Genomic DNA, 26,347 nt, shown 5'->3' on the forward strand with positions numbered 1-26,347 from the left:
CTTATTTCACTTCCAAATGAATAGCACTTTGCTTTACTGTTGTCCTTTTTTCCCCTCCCCAGTAAACCTTTCATAAAGGGTGAATATAGTTTTTAATTACTGGTTTCTTTTGGGTTTAGCATTCTGTGGCTCAACCCATTTTTTAAAAGAAAAAAAAAATTAGATTATGATGGTTATAGACTCCATCTAGATTATGGAATCTTACAATTTTAAGAATTATTTTAGCACCTTATCTTAAACCTGATTAGTAGCTTGCATTTCTGGAACAAGCTAGAACAAGTAACTCTAAATAGTTAGACCAATAAAGGCTTTAATGTCTGTATTGAGTAAAACTACAGCAGATTGTGAACGCTGGCTGGAAGTTTTCTATTAAAAGCTGGTAACTCTCTAGTAAAAGCTAGTAGGTGTGTTCTCCTTCCACAACAGTGAGCTTAATACTCTAATTTTTATATGAAGCAAATTGTTGAATCAAGCTGAAAGGAATGTGCCTTTAATTCTTCCAGCAGTTCTTAAGCCACTGCTCAACAGCTCTGTCCGGTAACCCGAGCAATGTTTTTCTTATTTCTGCAGCAACATTTGCCTCTCATTTTCATGCTTTCCAGCATTTTTCTTGGTATGAAGAGAAAATGCCTTTTTTCTAAGTGCTGTCTTAGGGCTGATGGTATTTGGATAATATACGTGAACAAATTATTTCCAAAGCAAGCTTGGCTCTCTGTAACGTGATATAACACGGGGTTGTATTGTCGTTACAAGCTGGAAACCTGTTGCTGTACACTGGTCTGCATCAAAAGGCCCAGATGCTGCTGCTTGGTCATGCTGAGCTGCTCCTCCGTCAGCCCAAAGCCAATGTTAATTTCTGAAATGAAACAGTTGTCTCTGGCTGAAGTTTAAACATTGTATTTATAAAGTCGTGTTTATGTTCACAGCACTTGAAAAAACAAATCTGTAAATACCAGGTTTACTTCAAGTAAATATTACGTGTGGTCACAGAAGATTTTCATCTTCATTTGCAAACATTTTGCACATTTCTTTCTTCATCTCATAAGAGAATAATGGCACTAGTTACACATTGGAAACAGCGAGGATGTAGTTTTAAAGCACCTTTGCTTTACTGTTCCTCTTTTCCCAGTGCTGTGGTGTGCAGTGGGGTACTTGTACAGCCTCTAAGGAGTACTTACCTCTTTTCTCCCTCAGAGGCCATGTCCCTTAGAGCAGCTGAGTTACCTACTCAGTGTTGGAAGCAAAGGATAGAGGGAATAACCCAAGACTGAACCTGGCTGAAGTCATCAGTCTGCCAGCATTTGAGCTAAAGCTGTCTTTCCTTTTCTTGAAAATACTTTCAGAATTCTTTTTTTCACTGAAAGGAAGGAATGAAAAGGAGGGCTTTTTTTTTTAAAAAAAGACAGTCCATTTCTGAACACTTCCAAAAAAAACCCATCCTGGAAAAGCATTTTCTGACATTGAGATTAGCCAAGACCAGAGAGTCCCTGTCTGGAAGTACTTAGCTCTAAATTCACATGCTCTGGGCTTCCAGCTTGTTCTATCTGCTGTATATTTAGCAGATACCCTTTGGCTTTGTTCTGGTTTTGTTTACAATGTGAAGTCCAAAATGACTTCATTAGAAGAACATTAGAGTTGTGAGAGCAAAATCATGCACGTTGGGCAAAACTGGAGGCTTTTGTGCCCTGTTCATCCTCTGACGGCGTGAAGCATAATTAGAAATAACATTTTATTCTAATTGGGTTCTTGTGTCAATCCCAGAGCGGTATCAAGCAGCTGCAAGTTTTCTTCACCAGGAGCTGTAGTGTTGGGGCTCTACTCTGGGTCCCAGGGCAGAGCAGCCTCAAACAGCGAGGGTGTCGGGGACACAGGGGTGAAGCTGCTGTGGAGCCCAGCCCCTGTGAGAGGACGTGCTCGTGCGTGGTGGCGGGGCACCTGCACGTCCCCCTGGTGCCTCCCCAGGAGGCTCACTGGGCTCCTCGTGCTGCTTTTTAAGTGGAAAAATGTCTTGGGAAAGTGAGTGGAGCAATGCCAAGAGCAGCTCTGAGAGAGGAACCCTTGTTCTGCCCTCCCAGTCTGTGGGGACAAGTGGGTTTTTTGGGGGGCAGTGGGAAGGTCAGAGCCCAGGAGGGCAGCAGCAGTTTTTCTTTTTAAATGAAAACTGAAGATGTTCAGAAAGCTTGAAAAGCAAGTTAAATGTCTGGAGATGTTGGCTAGGAGAGGAGGTGAAATGGTTGTGGAACAGGAAGGGGGAAGTCAGGAGGACTCTACTGCCAACATGTCAGCATGACACAATATTTTATCACAACTTTTGTGGAGTATTTGGATTTTGTGACAGAAACTGTCCTCAAATTCATGTCGTCTTTTCATGACTTCTTCACTGAAAAGTGGTTAAAAATTTGCTTGGTTTAAAACAAAGCACTTAGAGTTGAATGCAATTGTTTGCTCAGCCCAAACTAAGACTTTTTTACTCTCACATATTGAAAATTGTGGAGAACTGTAGTAACTTGATGAGCATTTGTGGCAAGCCTGAGTTGCCTCCGAGGAGGCAGGGGGGCATACAGTCATCCCTACACAGACTGCTCTGACCTGAGAGGTGCACTCTGCTTGTTCTCACCCATCTCTACTATAAAAAGAATAAGAAACACCTGGCTGAGAGGCCAAACAGATCAGATCTTTTAAATGCAGATGCTTTGGAAAGTAGTGTAAAATCATGGAGCTTATGTTTTCTTTCTGTTGGAACATACTATACTTTCCCCTATGCTGAGCCTCTGCTCCACCAGGCATCCTTTCATGGATGGGCTTTTGTTGGCTTTTCCCTTTCGCCTCATGATCTTGGTTCAAGCCTTCTAAAGCAAAGCAAGTGTGTGTTGGCACACAAGAAGAGTGTGCCGTACTGCTTCGACTGCTCTTTCTGAAGGCTCTTCCCTTGGAACATGTATGGAAAATACCTGCTTGGTTGTGTATGAGCTGGATTTAATTTCTAGATCATAATAAGTAAGGATGAGGGACCAAATTCTGATCCCGTGATGACATAGGTAAGCTCCCACTGATTTCCAAGGATTTGGAATTGGCTGTAGTGGACTGAATTTTGCAAATCCAAATGCCTCTGACAAGCACAGCTGGCTCACTTTCTGCCAGAACTCCGTTTCCTTTTTTCCAGTTCAGCTGTTTATGTGAATGCTCTCTGTCTTGAGAGACCGAAAGTGTATAAATGAAATTAAATATATCTAGCAAATGCCATCAGCTCCAGTCAGCTGGAGGAGCTTTTACAAAGATCTCATCCCATAACCTCCACGGCTCCGTGCCGGGGTTCACCACCGCTGGACTCAGTGCTTGGGCTGCCGCAGGTGAAGCTGAGATGGCATCTAGATTTTTTCATTGCACTTAAATTTATGGTGGGTAGAAATTCTTGGAGATGAAACCCTGTGTCATTTCATGTGGATAAATGATTTTGAAGCCAGAGAAGCAGTCATCTAATATTAGTGGCACATGTCTGTAATAAACAGTATGAAAAAAATACTTGGAGCCAGTACCTGCCCTGAAGGTCTCACAGTGCAAGTGTTGAACTAGTGTTATTTGTTTACCCTGATATTGAGCTAAGCAGTGTGTGTGCAACAATTTTTACAATTTTATTCCATGTGTTAAAGACAGTAAAATACATCCTTATGGCTCTAAGAGGAACAGTAACCTCAGAAAAACTTGCTTTCAGCAGCTGGGATATAGGAGTGATACAAGGTGGAAAAACAAACATCTATAAGATGTTTTTGCTTATTAGGTTTGATTCTGGGGAAGTATTGTCTCAAAGCGTCTGTCACTCACTGTGCTAGATCTAAATTTTGCGCTTGCAAAATCAGAGCATTGATTTTGCAGGGTATGTCACAAAACTAATGTCAGTTTAGTGGTCCTAGAAACTAAACAGAGGGAAATGTGAGCAAGACAATGACTCCTTCAAGTGTTTGCTTCAGAAACTTCAGACTAATCAAAAAAGATACAGACCTTCATGAAAAAAAGTATATAAAGTGGCTTTGCTATTTTTCTAATAAATCTCTGTAGAGAAGAGACAGCTCTGTTACAGGGAGGCTGAAGCGACATGATTTATTGGCTCAGCTAAACAAGTACACATGGACCCCAGGTCTGCGGCTGGAAACTTCAAAGCGAGGGATGTTGTGGGGAAGGAGCCTGGCAGGCGAGGTTCCCGCAGACCTCTCACCGAAGGAGCGGTGCAGCTGTAAATTACCCACAGGCAGGTTGTCGTGCAAGCCTGAGTGGGAAACTTTTACTGAAGCATAAACAGGATTTTTAAGCAGTTTTCAAGGTCACAAGTATTTAAAATCATATCACTGTTATTAGCAATAAAGTTATAAAAAGGTGAAATATGTTTTAATAGTGTAGAAATTTAGCATTTAAAGATCTGGCTTCAGGTGAGACTGGAGTTTTTGAGAATGGCAAATGTTTTTCTGCTTAAAAATCCCCCCTCTGCAGGCTGGATCCAAACGTGCCATGCAAATGTCACTGCCTCTGTTCCAGCCAAGCTCAGCCTTCCTGCAGTTTCATTTGTTTTCTGTGCGGTGCACAAAGGTGGGTGACACGTTTATCCAGCCTGGCAGAGCTGCTGGATTCATGACGCTTCATTCACAATCTTGGCTCATTAGGTAGCATCAGATTCAGCTTTCAAAACCTCCTTGTCTCACACTGTGTATTGCCCAGGTAGGAAGGCACGTGTTTGATGTGCAGAGTTGGTGGGTTCGAGAATAGTTGGTAAGTGTTTGAGTGAGCAAACGTCTGATTTCATGTGCAACTACCAGAACAGTGTCCTAGGTCGGACATGCAGGTACAAAGGGTTTTGCACCCAAAGTTTCACAGATCTGCTCCTCCAAACACCGTGTGCAGTAGCTCTGAGCAGGACTGTGGGATGCCTGTACAGAGGGAACGGTGTAGCTGCGTTTCCTTTCTGAACTGGCTTGCCAAGGGAATGGGGAAATTTCCACTTTCTGGGTGTACACTCTGTTCTTCGTTGGTTTGCTCTTCACCAATATTACGAGCTGTAGCTTTGTGTTAAAACTGAAATACTGCACGGAAGCAACAGTCAGTGGGGAATTCAGGAATGCTGAACGTAACATACGTTTGAACTTGCTCAGCCATTGCACTGAGAAGTTTGAGACTCCTCTCATTTAGGCCTCCCCTCTATTTTGCTAGGCATCTAACATTTTTCTATGCTGTTTTTTCTGTAGTTTCCTGTTTTTTCACCGTAGTTCCTGTGGTCACTGCCATGTACGCAGCAGTCAGCACTTAAATTTCATATGCAAGATACATTGAAATGTAAACTGACTGTAAACAGTTAGAGATCAAAATATCTGTATTATATACGTGTGTTGAGTTCAAAACACCTTAATTCATTGATCTCTGAGAGTAGCTCAGGTGATCTTAGTAAAGCTTTGAAGATGGAAAGAATACTTGGTGATTGGTGTGTATCAGAATTACTGCAGCTGCTACAGATTGGTGTCTTTCTCTACTCAACTGCTCTGATCAAACTTCAGATAGCAGCTAAGGCATGTTGTTAGATAAGACATAAATGATATCTAAGAAAAACACAATGGGCATCTCCTGGGGGTCTGTCCCCATCGTGCTGTCCCTCCTTGCTCCGCTGTGGAGGAGAGCCTGGAGCATCACGTGAAGATCTTCCTCCCGAGCCTGTGGAGAGGTGTGAGAAGGAGTGAGCCTTTTCCACTCGCACCAACAGCTTGTGTTTAGGTTGTTTGTAGGTGCCTGGTGTAATGCGGAGCCATTGGGAGGCTGCGTTGCATTTCCAGATGTAGTTTTTAAAATAACTTTTGTTTTGGGACCAAGACAAGCCAGGGAGTCTGAATGATGTCTAACGTTAGCTCATGCCCAGAGATAGTAGTTTTCTTGGCTTTGGTGGCTGGCTGAGATCTAGTTCTTGTTTCTGATTTCTTCTGGAAGTCTGACAAGAGAAAGTGCTGATCTTGCTGCCCTGCTCGGTCACACCTGGCAAGGTGCTGTGCGTGGTGATGAGAAAAGGGTTGGGTGCTGAGGGCCCGGGTCTGCTGGCCTGCTGAAGAAGCCAAGGATGTCTTCTCCTCCCTGCTCCCCTGCAGGAGCCTCCAGCAGACCATGCTCGGTCATGAGGCTGCAGGAATTAATGGCCAGTTTGCTCCTGTAAGCAGCTGCCCCCAAAGTGCTCTGCAGCACTGCCCACTCACCCTTGGTTTGGGGTCGCCCCTCGGCTGGACTTGCTCAGGGAGCTGAAGCCACAATTTGTCTTTCTAGCCAGAAAGAATTCAGTCTATGGAAAAACAGTAAAAGTTTCTGGTTGTGGGAGGATCACAGCAGGGATGACAGTAAAAATTTCTGCTTATGTCAGGATTACGGAAGGGATGAAGTTTCTCAGGAACTCAGAGTTTCCACTTAAATACAGACTGCGGTAATTTTGTGTTTGCCTCTGTGGCTTGGAGTAAGATTCCTTCTGAAGTCATTTTTTCTGTTTTTTGTAGAAGCTAAATCTTCTGTAATGCATTTTACAATTTTAAAAATACCCTTTTTCTTGTAAAGTTGCACTTTATTAGAGTTAAAACTGCAGACAGACACTTTTATTTCAAAATCAGGTGTATTGCCTGTGTCACTTGTGGCACACGTGCGGCTCCTGTCCCCTGTGGTATCCCCGAGAGCGTTGGGGTGCAGAATTTGGTGATTATTGCACGTTATGTCTTAGATGAAAACGTTATGAGAAGCTTGCAGAAGGGCACCAGCCTGTGGTGAGCTGAGGTAAGAAAAGCTGGCTGATTTCTTGTCACTGGGATTATTTAAAAATAAGGGTTATGGATCTTTAATCTTTGATACCATTCACATTCTGAGGCTATTTCTGTGAAGTTTTTGGTCAGTCTTTTTGGCCAGTCCTTGGTCAAATCCCAGCAGTATTTTGAGCCTTGATAAAATTCCGAGTATTTTACTCAGCTGTGTTAGTTATTGGCAATGGCTGCAGATTCCCTTGCAGCTTGTTTGATGTTTTTACACATGAGAAAACTATGGGATGCGCTTTCCAAAGTGCTTTTGTAACTGATGGGCCACAAAGCTGGCTGAGCTGTGAGAGTGAAAACTGCCTGGAAGGCAGCAGGTACTGACACCCGGGTTTGCTTTCCTGGCTTGGGCTGTGCGAAGCAGCGAGTCGCTTCACATTCCTGTCTTCGCTTTCCTGTAGGCAAAATGCAGAGTCCTGGAGCCTGTCTAACATTTGGAGAAGTGGTTTGAGAGTTATTTGCTTAGCTTGCACTATTATTATTAGAGTCAGGAATGATTTTTAAAGGTTTTAGCGAATTATAGTTGTAGATATTTTCACTTCATAACGCCCAGTGAGAAGGGGGGCTTTGGGTTGAGAACCTTGAGTCTGTGGCTGGAGACGTGTGGAAATGCTGCAGCAGCGCTGGAGCCAGCACTGGAGGTGTTACAGAACATAACAAATGTCTCTACTGAACCTTCAGTTAATAAATATTAACCAGGGGCTATTGCAAATCCGTGTCCTTAATGCATATTAAAAGTTTTTGATATTGCAACATTTCTCTCAATTACTCTGAGGCTGAAGCCCGTGTGTATTCATTCAAAGCACTGAGAATGAATAACGTATTTCCCATCGAATGGGATATAGACCCCGTAGATGGTTACTCTGACCTTTCTTTTATGCCAGTGGATAGACTGTGAAAGTCCTGTAGAGCGATAATCCTGGTTATCCCTTGGAAAAGGCAGGTTGGCTACAAAAGGGACATCAAATTAAAGCCTAATGCGACTGTCTTCAAATTCCTGATGCTCTGTCAGCGGTAAAATAGGAATAAACATAAAGTAAGAACAAAAATCCCATTATAAGGATTTACAGAAGGGATATCTAAATATTTATTTTTTCAAACTTTACAGAAGTAAATTTCAGTGTATTGTTTTTGTAGTGAAAGTTCTTGTTGCTACATTGTTTCAACCCTTGCAGCTCTGAAAGCAATAAAAGGTGAAGGAAGAGCTCTAAGAAATCCTAATGTTTAGTCTGGGGGAGATTGTTGTAGGTCAGAAGTTGCCATTAAAACAACAACGACAAAACAAAAACTACCTGAAAACTCGCCCTTTTCCTGTTCTCACCAGTGGCCCCGCAGTTGTCCAGACTGTGCTTTGGGGCAGATTTTAGCTCACAAATCCCTAAAGCACTCCAGGGTTACGATGAGTCTGTATCCAAAGGTGGAAATGACTGTGCCATCGCCTCCCATTTGCTTTTGTGGTTTGATGCTGTTGAGTTGACACTGGAACTGTGACATTTGACTTATTCTTTTTCCTCCTTTTTTATTTAATCCATTTTTATTCATCATAGTTATCACTTTTTATATTTCTTCCGTAGGCCCAAGTTAGCATAAGATAAAAAAGAAGCAAGGTGGTAAATGTCAATACCATATTGACATGGTTACACTCACAGAAAGCATTTTTTCTCCTAGTAGTGTGTTTACTGAGGTAACATTTTCTGCTGTGGTTTTAAATGGCTTGTCTTTTAATATCAACTAGATGCTTTCTGCACTATTATTTTCTTCTAATTTTCATCCAGCTTTGGTGGATTGAATGATGGAGCAAAGGGACCTTGCTTGAGTCTTTGCTCTTGTGGCCCTTGCACTGGTGAGGTTGTCCCAGGAGGGGTTTCTGTCAGCTCAGCTCTGTGGACAGGCAGAAGTAACGGATGGTCTGAAGTGCTTTGCAGGGTACTTTGAGAAAAGGAAAGAGTTGTTCAGGACAATTCCGCCTCCCCTCATGCGTTAGCACTTACTGCACGTCTCATCGTGATGAGGGAACATCAGCTGGTTTGTTCTGAAGAACTGGCCAACGTTTTGTGATGATTTCAGTTTACTCAAACCTCTGTGGCTTGGATTTCCTAGAGCCTCCCAGCGCTCCTCAGCTCCAGCCTGGCCACAGATGCTGGGAGAACATCGGGTCGGGGTGTGTGGGTCTGGCTGCGAGCAGGCGGGACGCAGGCGTGTGTGAAAACAGGCGGAGGGGGAGAAGAAAATACGTACCCAAATGAGAGCACTTCGGGTTCTAGTTTGAAATTAGCTTTGTGTTTCATTATAGCCAAATGAATGATTTTGTTTGCAATAAATGGAGAGAATGAAAACTAGAATGCTGGTGTGAGATTGGCTTTAAAAATTAATTTATTGGGAAAATAGCGTTTCACAATGATAATCTTTGGGGAAACATGAAGAAATCTTTAGGTCTGCCAGTTCTGTGAATGCGTTGTACATGTGAGATCAGTGGGACATGCAGTTACTGCTCAATTTCTCATGCTTTTGAATTTAATGCTGACCAAAAGTTAGCAGCAACCTGCAGTGAAGTCTTCACAACACAAAATTCCTGCTAAAAACAGTTCTTACAGGCAGGGAAATTATCCAGGCTTTTTCAGACCTCTTCCATGATTTAATTTGGTAATACTGTTTTCAAATGCTGCCATAGGACAGACCTTCTGTTGACAGAAATTGAATGTGATCCCCATTTCCCCAGAGCTTTAAGATGTTCCAAAGACCAATAAGATTATTGTACAACATGTCAGAGTTGAGCAATTCACCTCAGTTGAGCCTACATTTTCCCACTGGGCATAGAAAGGGTTTGAATACATACTGCGCTGGCAGACAGCTCATGTAGGTATGACTTCAGGTGATAAATACTTGGTAGCCCAACATTTTAACTTCCTTTAACCATTCTCTTACAAATATAAATGCCAAGTATTTGTGGCACTTTGAATTCCTGGTAACTGCTGCGTGGCTCTGTAGATAGTCAGGAGGGCTCCAGGAATGCCTTTAGTCTGGCTTTGGTTTCTTAAATTGCAATGCCCCTCATTTCAAGGCAGTCTTATCGGGGAACAGTCACTGAACTAGTTTTTGTTCTAATTTATGTTCTGAAATCTTTGAGTGTTCCTCCTGTTTTAGTTCGTGTTTTTTAGCAAGCTGTATTAATTAATGCAGACTAACTAGTGTACGTGGCCAAGTCTCTGATGGGAGACATCTTTGTCTGCTCTTGGACTCTGCCCAGCACACTGTAGACATTAGTGGAATACAATTTTAAATAGTAATTAATGCCTGTACAGTTGATTTCTATACCTGTCAAAAAATAATTGTGTAAAGTATAAATCTCAGGAGTGAAGAGCTCGGGGGGGTGAGAGGAGTGTGTATATCCTTTTTCAGCTGCTAACAGTAACTGTACATAACCTTTTTTCAAAGTGCTGCCAAGTAGAGAAATGGGGCTGGCTGCTGCCTCTCCCCAGGGAGGGTTTTCGCAATCAGGAACTCCAACTGGAAGGCAGGGGCGTGTGACTGTGCAGCTCTGTTAGCTGCACCGGCTGCCCAGAGGAGGGTGTTCAGTCTGAGCTTAGACTGCATAGACCAGACACTGCAAATCATAGAAATGCTGAATTGTTGCCTCAGACACTTTGTGCTGTGTTTTCCAACACCTGCCTGTCTGTAGATACTCCGTGTGATGCAGAGAATCAAGTCAAGGAGCTGAAGGTGTTTGCCTTTGGCACCATAGCTACATACTGTCTGTATCTTCACAGGCTTCAGGAAGACAGTAATGCCTTGATCAATTTAATGCCTTAGCTCTGTCACAGCAAGGCTGGTTTGCTGGGGAAGCCCTCGTGTTTGGCTTCCTTGCTTTTTCACCACGAGTGGCTCACGTCCTTTGAGTATCTTAAATTTCAGATCCAAGCGCTGACATCTAACGGACCTGTACGGGGCAGCGTCTGGGCACCGGGCTGTGCTCACGTGGGCAGTAGGAGCAGTGATGGGGGTCACAAGGGCCACGATCTACTCATGTCCTCTGGGGTGTTCCTGCAGTGACCAACAGCACCGGTGTGTCCATGGGGCTGGGTGCAGGTGCCACCACCCCGTCCTCCCCTGCTCTCCATGCCAGCACCGCTACCCGACGCAGAGCTTCAGCCAAGAGCACTAGAATGAAGCAGTTTGTCTCAGCTACCTGAGCACAGATTTCAGAGCAGGCCATGGACAGCTGTGCTGACGTTGGACAGGATTACACTAACAGGGGAGCTGGCACAGAAACCAGCCCGTATCCATCATGCTTGTCTGAAAGAGACAAAGAGCAGAGCACCTGTGATGGTGCAGAGCCCTGTGCAGACCCACAGCGTGGCCGGGGGGCCGTGGGGGCTGGGGGCTGTGGGGAGGAGCTGTGGGGCTGTGGAGAGCTGTCACCGCTGCTGCCAGGAATGTTCCTCCCTTGTTTAATTTTTCAGAGTCAAACCCACACGGATTTGCATTGGTGTTTGAACATGTTCTAGCGGTTGCTTTATTTAAGGCTGATCATTTCTTACTGCTGGGGCGTCTGGCTTGTGAAGGCTGGCCACCTTCCAGGAGGTGCCAACATGGAGCAAATCTGCTGGAAAAACGGCTGGGACCTGTTTCTGCTGAGGGCTCCCCGTGGGTCAGGCTGCCTGGTCTGTGTTAGGTACAAGCCAAGCTATCAACAGTGTCATACCGTTTCTTGTTTCCTTGTCAATGAAATTCCTGATACCGCTGCATGTTAGTTTTAATAAATATTAGATCCACTGTAAATGGTTACTTTCACAGAATCAATGAGGTTGGAAGAGACCTCAGGGATCATCGAGTCCAACCGTTGCCCTGGCACCCCCCTGTCAACTAGACCATGGCACTAAGTGCCATGTCCAGTCTTGTCTTAAACCCCTCCAGAGATGGTGACTCCACCACCTCCCTGGGCAGCCCCTTCCAATGGCTAATGACCCTTGCTGAGAAGAAATGCTTCCTAATGTCCAACCTGAACCTCCCCTGGTGAAGCTTGAGGCTGTGTCCTCTTGTCCTATTGCTGGTTGCCTGGGAGAAGAGCCCGACTCCCACTGCGCTACAACCTCCCTTCAGGTAGTTGTAGACTGCACTAAGGTCACCTCTGAGCCTCCTCTTCTCCAGGGATACTTTCTGATAGTCCTGTTTGTAGTGGCTTTCCCTGATCAATAACAGCACTGAAGAGTCCCTCCAGCACGCTGAAATCCCCATCTGCATTTTCCTAACTCTTCCTGCAGCTGGTCTGCCATTGCAACTCAATTGGAAAAATGTACAGACCTCTGGCTTGAGTAATGCCTCTTACATTCATCATCCTCGGCATGTCCACTGGCTCTGCAATCCCAAAATGTTACTAATTTCAGAATACAGCCTTAAATACGTGTCTCTGCATGCATACATGTGTATACACGTACATTCATAAACTCAAATGTACGTTTGAGTAAACAAATCTAAACACTCATTTGCTGAAAACATTTACCACATGGTTTCTTTCCTTGTTTGCCGTCTGTCAGGCAGCCATTCCCTAGCAATTTCACCTTTACAATATCTTAAGATTATTATATAGACATGAATCTTAAATGGATTTATTTTTGTTCATGGAAAAACATCAGAATTCAGGTAATTAAGGAGGAGGTGAAGAGGAATTCAGGTAAATAACTTGATTATTTAATATCCCTCCCTCTGTTAATGATGATTGCATTGCATTGCTCTTATTAGAACTGAAAAAATAAGTGCTTTTTCAAGTCAGTGGCAAAAATGAAAACAAAGCTGGAAACCAGTATTTTCTGAACAGTAAAAAGACAAAATATTGCTACCATTCTTCCAAACAGTAAAAAGTCATGTGTGTGAACAAAATATTTAATTTTTAAAACATCAAATCAAAAATATTGGCTTACTTGAAACCTTTTATCTTATTCTGATGATAATATGCTTTTTAGACTGAGTTGGAAAATGTTTTATTGGGTACTTTAATGCTTTTGTGAACCTACCCTATTTCTGGAATTGCTGCTTTGTCACGTATTCAGAAATACTGCATGTGCTAAATTTCAGTGTATTTAAGTTTCAGTCAATTGCTTTTTTCAGTTCAGAGTATGAATATATTCTCAAATAAGACATTTGTTTCCATTTACATGGCTTACAATTCAGTAACAAACAACAGATGGAAAAACAATATCCAAGTTCTCTTGTACAAAATGTCTTGTGAATGCCATCTCTTCGTTTTATAAAACCAGGCCAATATCCAGTTCTATAAGTGTAATTTAAAAGTATGGCTATAACAACGAAGAAATAGAAGTAGAAATAACTCACACTTTGATCTCCTGCTGGAGCCCCTCCTTGGGGCCTTGGTTCCCCCCCTTGCAGACGGAGTCTGGCCGGCAAAGGATTCGTCCTCAGCTCTGGGCAATGGAATCCTGTTTTGCCTCAGCTGCTGAGAAGTCTGAACCCCCTACAACGAAGGACGTGACCCGCAGCCTCTTTAGTTTGCTGAGGACAGGTTGGGAGACAATTTGATTGTGGTGGGACAAGCGATGTGGTACTGTGAAGCTCTTGAACTTGGTGTGAAACGCAGCCATTGGAGCCACCAGAGACTCGGAACAACTCGCTGTTGAAACACCTCAGTTTGGTGCAGAATAAACCGCAGCAGTTTAGTACCAAGAGCAGGACAGCTTGATAAACCCCAAAATAACCATTGCTAAATCATTAATGCTAATGGCTGTATGTCTAGGTTTGGTGTGGGTGTTCTTCCACTTGCTTTAATGTTTTCTTGTCAAGCTAGTTCCTAGATGGCTGTTATTTACTGCGTGTTCTTGTGTTGGATGAAGATGTGGTTACGGCAGGTGTGGTGTTGCTGCCTTGCAAAGGGTGTTTCCAGCCCCACACTGTTCTGATCATACTGACTGTTTAGCAGATGTCCAACGGTTTTAAAGACAAAAGAGGAAATTTTTGCTTCTTACTACAAGGTTGTGACGTGTTTCGCCGAAGGCAAACACAGACAGTGTTTAGCAACTCCAGTGTTGCTGTTCGTGCTTTCCCTGCCTCCTCGGAGGCTCTGGGTGATGGAGAGGGGACACGGAGCCCGTGCTGCTCGCTGGGTTTGGCTGCCCGTGGTGGGAAGGGCGAGCTCTGCAGAGCTGTGCTGCCTCCCGCCGGTGCTTCGCTTTGTTGCCTGAAATACTGGATTAGAATGAAAAAATCCCTTTGGCGTGCAGCGTAACCAACTGGAGTATCGCTGCATTTCCTTCTGTCCACGTACGAAGCTGCTTTCTGCTTTGAACAGGTTTATTTCCTGGTGTGTTTTCCTAAAACAAGCAGTTTCCCAGGGGTCCTTTTGAGCAGAACTTGGCTGACCTGGGTGATTCTTTCACAGTAACGCTGTGTGAGTGTAGGAAGTGGAAACGCAACAGGAGCAGAAGCGAGGTGAAGAGGTGTTGCTGTTATGAACAGAGGTAAGTTATAAGCCCACGTATTTCTTGCTTCCAAACCACAGCTTGAAAATTCCCTCTGATGTAGCAATACTTATTCTTAGCAGGGCTGATGTAGCAATGCTTATTTTTAGCAGGGCTGATTTATTGAGGTAGCAGGTCAGTGTCTGAGCTGGTTCATGCAAATCCTGGTGTGGGGATCAGAAGTGGCAGCAGTGGGGAGGCTGGGTGTTGGGGTGTAACACGAGGTAATTGCTACACGGAATTGATCTGGATTTTAATGTTCTCCCATTTCATTCGGCACCCCATCTTGTGCTGTCTCAGCTGGTCCCTTCTACCGAAAGGGCTCTAACAAAATCTGTATGATGTGAGCTCCTGCTCCCCTCCTCCCGGAGCTCCGTCACTAAGCGGAGGAGCTCCCTGACCTGGGTACGTGTCCCACAGCTCGCTGCTGCGGGCTGGTGCTGGTGTAAGAGCAGGGCACACCCTGCTCTCTGTTCCTTATTTTCTATCGGCCGCTCTCCTCGTGAGCCCTCCTGCTGGGTGCAGGAAAGGGGGTGACGGGGGTGTCGCCCCGACATTTAATCTGGGGTTGAAGTGCCGGCTCGGTCGGCTCCGAGCAGCCAAACGTCTTGCTGACAAAACACTTTTTCTCAGGAGCTGCACCACAGAGTAACCTCTGCCCTGGGGTTCAGCCCAGAAGTCTCCTCCTGGCCAGGACCCAAACAAAACACGGGATTAACTTTGCCCCGTGCGTGTGCGCTGGCCTGTGGCTGATCCCAGTCGGTGCTAGGCCGGGGGCTGTGCCGCAGGCATGGGGGCCAAGCTGCTGTGCTTCTGCCTCGCTGCTGCTCTCCTGGCTTACTACATCTACGCCCCCATCCCTGAGGACATCGAGGAGCCCTGGAAGGTGATGTTCATCTCGGCCTCCTTCAGGGCCGTCAGCGACCTGGTGAGTGTCGTGCGGGACCGGCCTGGGGAGGCACGGCTATGGAGCAGAGGGCGTCCCCGGGCCTCTAGGGCTGATAGAGACACGGCAATATATACCTGTCATACATATATAATATGTATATATATGGTAATATACTAAGTGAAGGACAGGAGTAGCTGGAATTAAGCATTAAACTTACTCTAACTATGGCTATAAAGAAACTTAGCGAAGATTTAATTCTGCAATCTCAAAACCAGGATATTCAAGTAACTGCAAATGTGATATGTAATGCAAACATGGACAGGCAAATGCAAACAAGTTTACTTTGCTTTACGATCCTTTGCAGCTGAAGCACTGCTCATTGAATTTTTCACGTTTCTCAGAACCTGTGTATTGAGCTTCCTTGGAAGTATTGTGCTGGGTGTCAGAGAAAGGGGAACTAGAGCACTTAAACTATTATTTTTTGTGATTTCATAGGAATCTAGTGACAGAATGAGCCTAAAAACTACACAGAGCTAATTATATAGCCATATATAACATATATAACTATATATTGCCCCCCCCCAGTGCGTAGTTCGGGATTTTGCCTTTTCTGTTTCAGTTAAAACACGGTGGGTCTGATTTTCAGAAGTCTCTGGGAGCTGCCTCTTGTATCAGTTTTCGGGTACAGGCAAGGGTGCATGTTTTCTTGGGATGTCTCCTAAACATCACCTAGAAACCACCATCGTTCTCCAGAGCCATCCCCGTGTCAGACAGCCTTTGTTTGCAGTGGAGACCTGTTCTGGGGTCTGTACAGCCAGCAGAAGGGGTGTGTGTGATTTGCGTGTGTATTTACTCATGGCCTCTTTGCTGCTTCCCTGTTTGTTTTGATCTCATGGTTTGAGGTCTGGGTGGTGGAAGAGGAAAAAGTGGTGAGAGAGAAACTGCTGCCTGCACTTCTGACGTGCTGCCTTGCTTCTTCCCCTCCTACATCTCCTTTGGAGATGCACGGGGGGGTGCACAGGTAACTGGTTTCCCCAGGCACACCTCGTGTCACACCTGCAGCCTCCAGCACAGCGTTGCCCAACACTCAGCGAGCAGCAGCGTCTCCTTCCAGCGCTGCGGGATTGTGTGTTTGCCCTTGAACGTGGAGTTGGTGTCTGTCGTGGCTGCTGTGTCAGCAGCAGTGGTGTGGAGCGAGCGTGGTTTGTACCTGTGCTCCCATCTCGTGCAGAGCCCGTGATCCTGCGGGACATGGAGAAAGTGACTGTGGAAAACGCTTTCCAAAGCACAAGGAACACCAACCCCAAAGCGGTTGGTTTCCTCTTACCCCCGTGACATGCAGTAGTCTCAGATCTGGGACAATGAGACTTCTCAGATGCAGTATGATTGCCTTTTGTTTTTATATGGCAATGGCCTTGAAACCACAGGCAGCAGACCAGTGGTTTTCCACAATGTAAAATGTGGATAAAACAGCTCAGAGCGCGTTGAAAAGCCGCAGTCCCGAAGCCGAGGGAATTCCTCCCAGCACTGGGGAGCTTCAAGCTCAGTGCAACTACAGCAGGGCTCACTTTGACCTGTATATTTATTTTTTCAAGATGCTAATCCTCAGGGGAAATACAACAGCTGAGAAATATTTATGTAAACTGTGTAATCACTGTGGATAAAAATACACAGTTTTGGCATGTGTATGTGTCTGTCTTCGCTGAGCTTATGGCAAGCCCTGAATTTTCCTTCTGCCCTGTGTGCCTCTTGCTGCCTGTTTGTCTCCATCTTGGTTCCACAGCACAGAGTTCGGCAGAGGTCCCAGCATCAGCTGGGCCAAGTCTTCAGAGATGTGACTCTTAAATATGGTGGTGATCACCCCCCAAGTACTGTCAGTAAGGTCTTAGCTGTGTTCTCTTTTTTCCTAACTTCTGAAGAAGTAGGTTATATGTGGAAGATGATTCAATAGTTGTTTTAAATATAATGTAAAGAAAAAAAATACAAAAGCAAACCAAGCAGGGTGAGATTGTTGTAAATTATACACCAAACCCTGAATGCCAGGTGTTACCTTTCAAGGGGTGATCAGTTAGTGGGGAGGGTTTTGTGTGTGTTACATTCTTCCTGGGGAAGAGTAAAGCATCTCTTGGAAAGCTAAACCTCTGCCAGGTTCTGCACAGGGCTGGGCTATCTTATTCCTTATTAAACTCAAACCTGGCTTGAGTTTGATCTGTTTCTCACCTTCCGGTAACATGTAAGGCAGAACTTGGTTTTATTACTTAATCATTTCTGTTGCTGTGTGATGAGGCGGTTAGGAGACTTGTGTGGGAAGCTGGGCCAGTCCTGTGCTGCTGGGGTGGTTATGGGGGAGCCAGGCTGACCTGGGGCCAGGCTGGGGAAATGGCCCACGGGAAAACCGCCAGTGCCAGGCATTGCCCAACGTACTTTCCTTCCTGAACGACTGATAACACCGCGCTGGTAACAGCCACGGGAGTGCTTGTTGTACCAAAACATGCCCAGTGGTTTAATAAACTTAGGCATGTTGATAACCCAGTTATCTCCAACCCAAGCACTCTGATCAAAGTTTTCAGTGCAATTACAGGATTGTTTTTCCCTGCTCAGGCAATGGCCTGAAATTTAGAGAACCACTTTTTTTTTTATCACAGTGTCAGCTCTTAATTTTTTGGGTGTTTAACTAGACTATGCACAAGAGCAGTGCACGTTAAACTGAAAGGTAATGTGCAAATCGGTTTGAAATTTCTTCCAGTTTTGCTTGAAATGGACTAGAAATCGAAGCTCTGAATTCACTTCCAGCAAGTCAGATAGCAAATGACTTTCAAAAAAGCTTGAAGTTGTATTTGTCAGACCTTTCTTTTGTCTAAAAGAACAAACACACAACAACAAAAAAACCTGCAAAACCTCGCCCCCCCCCCCCCCCCCCGCCTCAAGCTGTTCCTTAATATATCATTAGGAACTAGATAATATAATAGTCCCAACTCATAGAATCATAGAATCATTTTGGTTGGAAAGGACCTTTAAGATCATCATGAAGTGTCCACGTTGGTTTTACCCTCTAGCTGCTGGCCCCATGGAGTGTCTCCCCAGGTCAGAGAGTTACTGGGATCATTCCCAGTTGGAGTCGGACTGGAGCCAGCGTTGGGCAGATGTGGTGATGCCACACCAGGGCTGTGCTTCTCTTGGTTCATTCAACAGGGAATCGCCTCAGGGGCAGAGGGCTGGTGGAAAGTGAAGTGGGACCATGTGAACATCATGAGGTTCAACAAGGCCAAGTGCAAGTTCCTGCACCTGGCTCAGGGCAACCCCCAGTATCAATACAGGCTGGGGGATGAAGGGATTGAGAGCAGCCCTGTGGGAAGGGCCTGGGTGTACTGGTGGGTGAAAAGCTGGACATGAGCCAGCAATGTGCACTCACAGCCCTGAAAGCCAACTGTATCCTGGGCTGTATCCCTAGCAGCGTGGCCAGCAGGTCCAGGGAGGTGACTTTGACCCTCTGCTCTCGTGAGACTCCCCCCCTGCAGTGCTGCGTCCAGCTCTGGGACCCCCAACATAAGAGGGACACGGAGCTGTTGGAGCGAGTCCAGAGGAGGCCACGGAGATGTTCAGAGGGCTGGAGCCCCTCTGCTCTGGAGACAGGCTGAGAGAGCTGGGGCTGTTCAACCTGGAGAAGAGAAGGCTCCGGGGAGACCTTCTAGCACCTTCCAGTACTTTAAGAGGGCTTATAAGAAAGATGGGGGCAGACTTTCTTAGCAGGGCCTGTAGCAATAGGACAAGGGGTGATGGTTTTAAACTAAAGAAGGGTAGATTCAGGCTAGATATAAGGAAGAAATTTTTTATGCTGAGGGTGGTGAAACCCTGGCACAGGTTGCCCAGAGAGGTGGTAGATGCCCCATTCCTGGAAAGATTCAAGGCCAGGTTGGACAGGGCTCTGAGCAACCAGATCTAGTGGAAGGTGTCCCTGCTCACTGCAGGGGGGTTGGACTAGATAATCTTTAAAGGTCCCTTCCAACCCAAACCAGTCTAAGATTATGTGATTCTGTATCCTTGTATTTGTGCCACCAGTGTCCTTGGCATCCTGAAAGTACTGGCTGCCTTTGTGACTGGAGTCCATCACAGGAGCAGCTATTAGTTGGTTCTGTGGTAACTGTCTGGAAAAACAAGGTCTGGCTCATTGAGCAAACCCTTGTGTTGGGTATCAGGAGGTTTCAGCTGATTCCACTCTCTTCCACATGCTCTGTCATGTCCTTGTCCTCTGTGCCTGTGCTTCCAGTCATTGGCTCAGCAATGACAAGCAGTGGTGTCCCCTGGGCTGCCTTCCAGCCACCACCACTGAACTTCACACGGCAGCGATGGGAGATAAGGGAGTGGAACAGCTCAGGCTGGACAGTGCAAGACACTGACTCCACCTGGTCAGTAGCACTTGGCTTAGCGACTCCTACAGCAGCTTTGCAGACTTGTGCAGAGTGCCAGATGGCTTCATGGGAATTCAGTCTCTGAGAGTAACCAAGGCTGTGTTTAAAACACTGTTTTCCCTTGTCTGGGGCTTTAGGCTGCAGTTGCTGACTGGCTGGGTCTGATGCACTACATGGAAGGGCTGATGCTGATCACAAGTGCTGAGTACGTCCCACCCACGTCTGATGAAAACGTCACTGTGACGGACACGGAGTTCAGCAACGTTGCTGTCCGTCTGTACCTGCCCCGAAAGCCGTCTGACGGGCTGAGGAGGGCAGTGGTCTTCTTCCATGGTGGAGGATGGTGCCTAGGACAGGCAGGTAAGCTCTTCTCTGTCAGTACCGGGGTCCATATGGAAGATCTCGATGGCCCCTGTTAAGTGCTGCCTTTTGTTCTATGGGAGTGGGTGAGAGAACTGGTATTTCACCAGTTAAAATACACCAGCCTGGGAGAGGATGGTCAGTGTATCTTGAGGTGGAGGGCAAAGGGTCTGGTCCAGGGCTCTGCTTCTGTTGTGGTGTATTATCTGCAGCCCCTGGCTTGGTTACACGGCGTTACTGGGAGAAAGGGACAAAACTGGGTATCTTAATAAGGAAAAGAACATCCATGTAGGGGCAAAAATCAAATGGAGATGCAGAGACTGGGTGTTTCTTGGTTCCCAGAAGCTCGATTCTCAGACGCTTCCTCATACCCATTTCTTGGGGAAGGGCAGGGGGTAGTTATTGTCCCCTGAAATGTATTTGAGGGAGTTTTGCCGTATCAGAAGTCATCTATTACTGCATCTTTATTTCTCATGACTGCCCAGGAGGGCAAGTGTGCTTCTTTGGTTTTGCTTACAATTGTGATATCGGTGCTCATCTGATGCTTGGTGTTCTTCCACGTTATGCCCCGAGGGGCTTTCTAAAGGGGTTTAGTTGTGTGCCGTGCTTTTGCTATTCCTTTTTCATGGGAGTGATTCATCTTCCCTCCCAGTCACATCCTCCCCTAGAGCACATCCTCTGTTTCTCTTGGCCCTTCAGTGCTTTACAGAAATGGATATAAGTTATCCTGGCCATCACCCAAACTGGCATCCTAAGGGTGGTGGATACGGCTGAAGTTCCCAAGGACCAATCCACATCTCCCTTTAGTTGTTGGGCTGCTTGTTTCGGGGAGAATGAGCCAAAGTGTCTCTCAGGCAAGCTCTTTAATGTCGGTGTGTGTGTGTAGCTGAGAGCTTCATCCCCTGGTGTGCTGATTGTTTCTGTGTTTCTCTGCCATAAAAGCTGGGCCGCTGGGACCGTCCATAGTGTAGTGCTCAGAAGTGTAAATAATGTATTTTGTTGGTCCTTTTGGATAGCACTCAAGCAGTAGCTGGATTACTTCTTCCAGTTTGTGCTTGTGGATAAACCCACGTGTGCCGCGGTGGCATTGCGCTGCTGCAGAGGCAAAGGCTGGGGGGGTTTCGGAAGGTCACCTGAAAGCTGCCACAAAGAGGAGCACGCTGTTGAATACGTGTCTGTTCTCCAAGGTAGTGTAACGTATTCTAAGTGACTCCTTTCATTTCAGGCATGAGATCCTATGATCATCTGACGAGGTGGACTTCAAACATGTTAAACGCTGTTGTGGTATCAGTCAAGTAAGAGAGATTCTCCTTCTAGGTGGGATGAGGGTTTGGAATAAATTGATCTATTTCAATTAATCTAATTTTGAAATATCTTTTGATCATATGCTTTCCTACTAGCTTCAAGTATTTGTAGACAAGCTGTCGAGGTTGCAGTGGTGAGTTGTGGTTGGTGGTTATTTTGGACATTGCTTTATGAAGTTGGGTGGGTAATAAAAGGCTTGATCCTTCAGGACAACCAGATAGATCCCCTTTCTCTGGGCCCAGAAAATACCAAACGTTCACCAAGCAGGGCAGGTGCTAGCAAGCCTTTCTCTTTATAAACAGCTGCAGTAACACCCTTCTGCTTGCCTCTGACAGTTACAGGTTGGCACCCCAGTACCACTTTCCTGCTCAGTTTGAAGATGTGTACTCGGTAACGAAGTTCTTCCTCCAGCGCAGCGTCCTCTCCCAGTACGGGGTGGACCCGGACCGGGTCTGTGTTGCAGGAGACAGCGCAGGTGGCAACTTAGCTGCAGCTGTGGCACAACAGGTAAAAAAAAAAGAAAAAGCAGCTTGTTTGCGAGCTCAGAATAATTTTTTTTGGTCATTTCATGAGCTCTGACAAAAGCCTCTGCTCAGAGCAAGGGCACCTCCCCAATGCCTCTCGTGGTCCCCGTACCCAGGACGTCAGGCAGCCTGTAGTGCTGTCGGGGGGCTCTGGTGTCCAGCCAAGCGAGTTACTTGAGCCATTTAATGGCAGCAAAGTCGCTTTGATGCTGTGATGTCCTCCAAACCTTCACACCCTAAGAAAAGGCGCTCTGCCCTGTAATTAGGGCATATATCACTCTGTCCTTAAGCGCATTTTGGCTGGTTTTAGGTATGTTGTTTGAAAAGGGAATTCCAGCAATTTGACTCGTATAGGTGTAAATAGCAGCAGCAAAAAAGGACTAAAAGTTCCCGTGTCACTGGATCTCACCCAGTTTCGGTGCCTTTTGCACGTCTCACTCAGGTTTGGTGAATAAAGTCAGTGCGACGTTGTTGCTCTCTGGAGAAGTTATTTGAATTGTAACAAATCTCACTCAGAAAGGCTGTGAATTTTCTGTGGACACTGAAGGCAGAAGATGAGGGAAAAGGCGGAAATTTATTAGTGAAGAGGGAAAAAGGATGGCATATAAGAAATGTCAGCGTTCAATTCATCACATTTTAATTGTCTCATGTCTAAAATGTGCATAATCGTAGTTCGAGTTCTAACACCTCGGGGTTAAAAAACCAAACAGCTGGATAAGCTCTAAATTGTGTGAAGTGATTAAAGGAGCCTCACAAACCTGCAATTTTGAAGCTATAAGACTATAAATTTTCTGTAGTTATAGAAAAAGCATTTGTTACTACTTCGGAAAGCATCAATGCTTCAAAAAGAATATTTCCCAAACATTGTTATCCTTCAACATAAGAAATAAAACAAAATCACATTTGATGATTGAGAATTTTTAATACAAGAGACTGTTTTAGGTGACCTGCCTGTGAGTTTAGAATTTCTTTAAATGAATCTGTCCCGGTTTTATTGATAATCTTATTTTGCTTATGTTGTAAAATGTGTGTGTGTTAATTCCTTACTTTTAAGATCTTCTGTCAGTGTGGGAGAAACAACACTTTTCAACTGACTTTTTATCATTATTTCTATTTTCTTCTACAGCTGCTGGAGGACTCTGAAGTCGAAACGAAACTCAAAGCCCAAGCTTTGCTTTATCCTGCTCTTCAAACCCTTGACCTGAACCTGCCATCTTACCAAGAGAACGCCAACAAGCCCATCTTATCCAGGTCGCTTGTGGTCGCGTTCTGGAGCGAGTATTTCACTTCTGATCCGTCTCTCCGGGAAGCCATGGCCTCCAACAGGCACATCCCGCTTGAGTCGAGCCACTTGTTTCAGTTTGTGAACTGGAGCAATTTGCTGCCCGAGGAGCTGAAGAAAGGTCGCGTTTACACCAGCCCGGTCTACGGGAGCCCCGAGCTGGCGCAGAAGTACCCGGGGTTCCTGGACGCGAGGGCGGCCCCGCTGCTGGTTAGCGACGCCCAGCTTCGTGGGCTGCCCCTCACCTACGTCCTCACCTGCGAGCACGACGTCCTGCGGGACGATGGGTTCATGTACGCCAGGCGCCTGCGGGCAGCGGGCGTTCCCGTCACGCACGACCACGCCAGGGACGCCTTCCACGGGGCGGTGACGTTTGTCTTGAGTCCGACGGAGCTAGCTGTAGGGCACCGGCTGCGGAACAGGTACATCGAGTGGTTAAATGAGAATCTGTGAGTTGGAAACGCTGCTCCAGCGTGCCTGGCTCGCTGGGTGCGACTGCGGAGCGTAGCAGAATAGGAGCGATGTGAGTTTTTGGGCGTGATTGCCGTCTTCCTTGTGTTGCCCTGCAGTGTCTGGACTGTTTCTCATCTTCTCTGGCAGGAAGGTCATTCTGATTCTGACCTGCGTGTTCTTTCAGTGCTGTTGTCTGAGCTCAGGACCCCGTGGACCGCCCTGGGATTTCTCTCCTGGACAAGACCAGAAGGGTTGGTGTGCCCAACCCTGCCCACACGCTGCCTGGGCTCGCCCGAGCCCCTGCCTGCCTCAGCATGTGGGACTGCATGTCTTGTGTTGCTTCTTCCTACAGCAACGTCACAGCAGCAGGCTTGTGCAAACGGGCAGTGAACCCTGCCCATCACCGTGGCTGCTGGGCTTGGGCTGTTGTTCCTCCAGTGCAGTCCGAGGGAAGCCCTTGAAAACCCAACGGGATGGCTGTGACACAGTGCAAATGTGGTGGTGGGGGGGGCTTGGTGTGGTTTGTTTTTTTGGTTTTTTTTTTTTCCAAAAAGCATCTATCTTAGTAATTACTTTCTTTAATCCTTGTACTAGAAGGAAATAATGTTAACAACAGCACTGGGTATTTGTCAGATAAAGGAAGACTGTGGAGGTCCTGGCCTTACAATAGCACTGCTGGATGTTTTATGCTCTCCTTATTAAAGTTACATATCGTGTGTTCTAATTATCACTAAAATTGTTTAGCAGTTTTTACATATGGGTTTTTAAAAATAGTTAGCTTATTAGATTTACAAGCTTGAAAAAGAAACGCAATTCAGCTATTAGTCTTGAACAAATAACTGCTATATAAATGTTTCGTATATTAAATATAAACCCTAAGCATTTTGAATAATGAATGCACACATTGGTTTGCTCTTGGTTTTAAACTGATCACAACACACCACAAACGTACTTCTAGCGTCCTGCTTTTATCTTTTGCATAAAAGATACTGAATCTTCACCAATTCTGTTTTTATCTCTGTGTGTGCAGCCTGTTTAGATGGAATGGGTATGGAATGATTGCTGTGTTGTTCTTTTTCATCTTTATTATGTTGAATATAAAAATTAAACTTGTCTTTGATTCCAATGCAATGTACTTCTTGTCGCTCAAGTATCCCAGTTATGGAAAGGAACAACGAGGTGGCTTTAGGACACACTGTGGCTGCTGCAAACAGCCAGGACCAGGGGGATGTTGTTTGACTTCTGCTGTTGTCGTTAATGTGAGCACTGAGTAATGCCTGACTTGGGTTGTTGAGGAGCAGAGCAGAAGCAGTTGAGTAGGTTTCCCTTATCAAGAAAAGGATGCTGAAGCTTGCGATTGGGATGGAGACCGGCGTGGAGCTGAGCCTGGGCATGGGGAGGGCTGGGCCAGGGCTCCTGCTCACCCCAGGAGATGGGGTTGGAAGAATTTTCCCCAGGTTGGATATTTTCAACCTGTAAATGCTGGTGGGATGAACGGCGTTGGCCTTCAGTCACTGTCGGTGATCCTTTCCCAGAGTCTTACAGGCTGCTTTAGTGTTTTCATAGGACTCTGCTTGGAACAAGAAGTAAATGTCTTTTAACCACCAGCACCTAAATATGGATTAATGATTGATTGGACTGTACAGGCTTTTGATTAAATTCCTAAAATAGACTTTTTGAGTTGGAAGCGCTTGGTGAGGCACAAAATGAGACAGTGAAAATTGCAATGTCAGCGTCTGCAGCAGGAGAGACTGAAGTCGCGGGAAGCAACTCATTTATCCAGAGTAGAAAACAGTAAAAACCACCCCAAGGGAAGGTTTTGTTCCATCTCCAGTAGAGACTGAAATGAAATTTGGTGCTTGATAGCACAGTGGCAGGCGTATGCAGAGAAAATGAAATTAATTCACTCTTGCAGCAGCTCACAGCAGCCAGCTCTCTCCCGGCAGTGTACGGGTGCTGGCCCTCAGGGCTCGCTGCCATGGCAGCCTGGGGATGCTCGGCCCTTCTCCCACCCTCACCTCTGTGTCTTCCCTCCTCCACCGAGTTTTTGTCACTGCAATGCTGCAGGTTGTTCTACTTCTCAAGCCTGCCGTTTGCTGCCCAACATCCTGAATCACACTGATTTCAGGAGCTGGATAGACTCACCCATGACCTCTGCAAGGCAGTGATGGGAAAAAAAAATGTAACTTCTGGTTCTCTTCTACTGGTTCATGGGGGCCAGGGGAAGGTATTAATTATTTTCCCTTATTAATCATTTATAACCTAAAAGAATATTTCCATATTCCACTTTGCTCATGGGGGTGAATCCCGAGTGGGGACAAACATCCCGTGTTCACAAGGCTCTGCAGGAAAGGCTCCGCATTTCACTCAAGGTCAACCTTAATAACTCAGTCCAATTAGTCAAATGCAAATACACCATAATAAACCGTTAAATATGCATGACATTTAATAGGCCTCAGTCTAACACAGATTGACTAATGGGTATTTAATGACAACAAACGTGCCTGACTCCAGTTGGGTTTCTTCTTTAAAGCCCGGGGGATGCTGAAGAACCCACTGGATTTAACAGCACAGCGTTAATGTACTGCCAGAGCCTGCCCTTGTCTCCTGGTCTGAACGCCCAGTTTTGGCAAACTTGCTTCACGTTGACTGGGAGGTGCAGGATTAAATCTGAGCAACTTGCCTGAGAAATGCTACAGCTGTCTCTCAAAACATGAGGGGCTGGTTGCTTTCTGAACAGATGGTGGTTGCATTAGGCTGTTTCTCGGTGGAAAGATTTGTACCAAGGACGTTCCTTGCAAGCCCAGCTGACTGTAACAACAAAGCATGTTATTGGGG

At 45.8% G+C, this 26,347-nt stretch overlaps 1 protein-coding gene across 3 annotated transcripts; it reads left to right on the forward strand.

The window, feature by feature from the left end:
- Positions 1-14,246: 14,246 nt before the first annotated feature.
- AADAC (arylacetamide deacetylase) lies at positions 14,247-24,635 on the forward strand. Of its 3 annotated transcripts, none has more exons than XM_068406393.1 (6): positions 14,247-14,287; positions 14,921-15,215; positions 19,723-19,945; positions 21,171-21,240; positions 21,586-21,757; positions 22,901-24,635. In XM_068406393.1, the coding sequence occupies exons 2-6, from the start codon at positions 15,078-15,080 to the stop codon at positions 23,507-23,509; spliced, it is 1,212 nt and encodes a 403-aa protein (XP_068262494.1). In that variant the 5' UTR covers positions 14,247-14,287; positions 14,921-15,077; the 3' UTR covers positions 23,510-24,635. The 3 variants fall into 3 exon arrangements, with proteins under 3 accessions (XP_068262494.1, XP_068262495.1, XP_068262493.1); XM_068406394.1 differs by lacking the exon at positions 14,247-14,287 and adding an exon at positions 14,676-14,692; XM_068406392.1 differs by lacking the exon at positions 14,247-14,287 and having other exon boundaries at positions 14,677-15,215.
- The last annotated feature ends 1,712 nt before the right edge of the window (positions 24,636-26,347 follow it).

This window comes from Nyctibius grandis, chromosome 8, assembly GCF_013368605.1.
Source record: "Nyctibius grandis isolate bNycGra1 chromosome 8, bNycGra1.pri, whole genome shotgun sequence".
NCBI classification, from domain to species: domain Eukaryota; kingdom Metazoa; phylum Chordata; class Aves; order Nyctibiiformes; family Nyctibiidae; genus Nyctibius; species Nyctibius grandis.

Excerpts from the sequence above, each read along its gene's own strand:
- AADAC (XM_068406393.1), top strand. The coding sequence starts at position 15,078 with ATGGGGGCCAAGCTGCTGTGCTTCTGCCTCGCTGCTGCTCTCCTGGCT. Across the intron at positions 19,946-21,170 it reads ATGGTGCCTAGGACAGGCAG|GCATGAGATCCTATGATCAT; the intron begins GTAAGCTCTTCT and ends CTTTCATTTCAG. Across the intron at positions 21,758-22,900 it reads CTGCAGCTGTGGCACAACAG|CTGCTGGAGGACTCTGAAGT; the intron begins GTAAAAAAAAAA and ends TTTCTTCTACAG.